The 1,961-nt window shown below is 53.1% G+C and overlaps 1 protein-coding gene across 3 annotated transcripts in view; it reads right to left on the bottom strand.

Moving 5' to 3' along the window:
• LOC101576570 (zinc finger protein 431-like) overlaps positions 1-1,841 on the bottom strand; it is a 51,926-nt gene extending 50,085 nt beyond the window's left edge. For 2 of the 3 annotated variants that reach the window (XM_023702333.1, XM_023702337.1), the window contains exon 1: positions 1,669-1,841. In XM_023702333.1, coding sequence (XP_023558101.1) covers positions 1,669-1,677 — 9 coding nt within the window. In that variant the 5' untranslated portion in view covers positions 1,678-1,841. The remainder of the gene's footprint in view (positions 1-1,668) is intronic. The other variant, XM_023702334.1, reaches the window with a different exon arrangement.
• Between the last annotated feature and the right edge of the window lie 120 nt (positions 1,842-1,961).

Here is a 1,961-nt window from a genome sequence, read left to right as displayed (position 1 = left end):
CTGGCCAACAATTTTTAAGACAAAGTCATGTCTAATTAGGACATTACCCAAGGTTGTAATTTCCATTCAGGAATAACTGATGACATGCGCACTGGCATACACGTCTAGTCTCAGGAGTCAGGAGACTGAGTCAGGAGGACTGTCACAAGGTGGAGACAAACTTGGTCTGCACAGTAAGTTCAGGGCAGTGTGAACTACATGGGAGCACCCTGTCTCCCAAACAAAAACAAAAACATGTATTGATTAGGTGGCTTCTGCAGTCCTAGAAGAAAACTTATAATCTAAATTTTACTGTCTTCTCTTTCCTTAATGCTGTCACACTGGACTCACTCTCAGATGTTGGCGGCACACAACAAACTTTATGGTCACACTGACAATCTGACCTCAAGGCAGGGCCCCGTGTTGTAGCTGTGGCCTTTACCTCCCTCGCCATCCCCTCCTCTCTCACTTTGTCTTCCCATCTGCTCCTCCATGCACAGAAAGCCCTGAGCACTAACCACATACGTGGCTGCAGAGCCCACATCTCAGGCTTTCCTCTTGGGATATCCCTGTACTATAAAGCCCACCTCAATCAGTATTTCAGTTCTTGAAACAGTGCTTAGAGTCCAAGGACTACAAAAATTAGCTGGGGTGCTGCCACTCTCCCTTTCCACTCCTATCAAATCACATGTCTGTGTAGTTGGCCCAGTGTAGTGACTTCCACATTGTGCATAAGAGGCAGCTCCTTCCATAGTACTTAGCAGGAATACTTTCTCCTGGCCTTGCTAACACATCACCATCCCCAGCCTCTCTCAGCATGCTAACCTGTGTGGGAGCCCTCACTAAGTGGTTTCTCTTGTTAGTAAAGGTGCCAACTACCTCACTAAGATGCAAATTGTTTTTGCATTGCTGTGTATGCAAAACAGGAGTTCATATACATAGACAGGAGTTTACATTTGTTTCAATTTTTCCTCCTCCCTCTTCCCCTCCTTGCTCTTCTTTTCCTTGTCCTCTTCTTTTCTTCTTCTGGTTTTTGTTTGTCTCAAGTTCTCACTATGTTGTCCAGGCAGATCCTGGGCTTGATCTCTCTAGGTAACCCAGGGAGGACTCCAGCTCCCAGCAGAATTCCTGCCTTGGTCTCCCAAGTGCTGGCATTATAGGTGTGCGCCACCGCGCCTGGCAACCCTTTCTTTCAACTCTCATGGCCTCGCTCATCACTCCTCCTGAGTCTGGCACTGTGGGCACATGTTGGAATTTTGGCAGTTTGCTCTCATCACTGAGCAACGTTTGCCTACGGAGCTAAGGTGTGGCTCTGAGGACCCATGTTCCAGATATCTGCAGAGCTGGGGTCCTCCAGCTCTGCGGAGGATGACGGGACCAGGGATCCACACACACAGCTCCCTAGCTCGGCCCAGCACCGGAATCGCGGTCGATCTCCCCTGAGTTCCCTGTCTCCACACAGAACTGGAGACGCTGCTGTGGAAGACTGTACTCTAGGATGGCGGGCGGCTGCGGAGGGGGTGCTGGTGCACACCGCAGCCCTGCCCGAGGCGGGGCGGGAGGGACACGGTGCGCTGTGCCCAGGGAGGAGGAACTGGCCCCGGAGCGGCGAGGAGGCTCCGTCCGCCACAGACGTCCCCCTGCCCCCACCCCCACCTCGCCCCACGGCCGCGGCCCCCAGCAGGGCACCTTTGCCATAACGTCACCATTGCGTGGCTGGAGGGTATCCCCGGTGCTTCCCACGCGGCCTGTACCCGCAGAAATCTTAGCTGCCAGCTGCTAACCCAGCTAGGTGAAGTCCCTGCCTGAGCCGTAGGTCCGGACTTTGCAGCCCGGAAACAAAGCCAACCGCGCCTGAGACACCTGATTGGACGATTCATCCAGCCCGCCCCTCGACACTGATTGGCTCCTGCTTCACTGCCCACCCTCAACAGAAGCCAATCCTGACTAGTGTGCCTGAAGCTGGGAGCAAAAACTTGTAA

The sequence above is a fragment of the Octodon degus genome, unplaced genomic scaffold (genome assembly GCF_000260255.1).
Source record: "Octodon degus isolate 3935 unplaced genomic scaffold, OctDeg1.0 scaffold00148, whole genome shotgun sequence".
Lineage (NCBI taxonomy): Eukaryota > Metazoa > Chordata > Mammalia > Rodentia > Octodontidae > Octodon > Octodon degus.
Note: the sequence above shows the minus strand (reverse complement) of the source record. Positions and strands in the feature narration are given on the sequence as shown.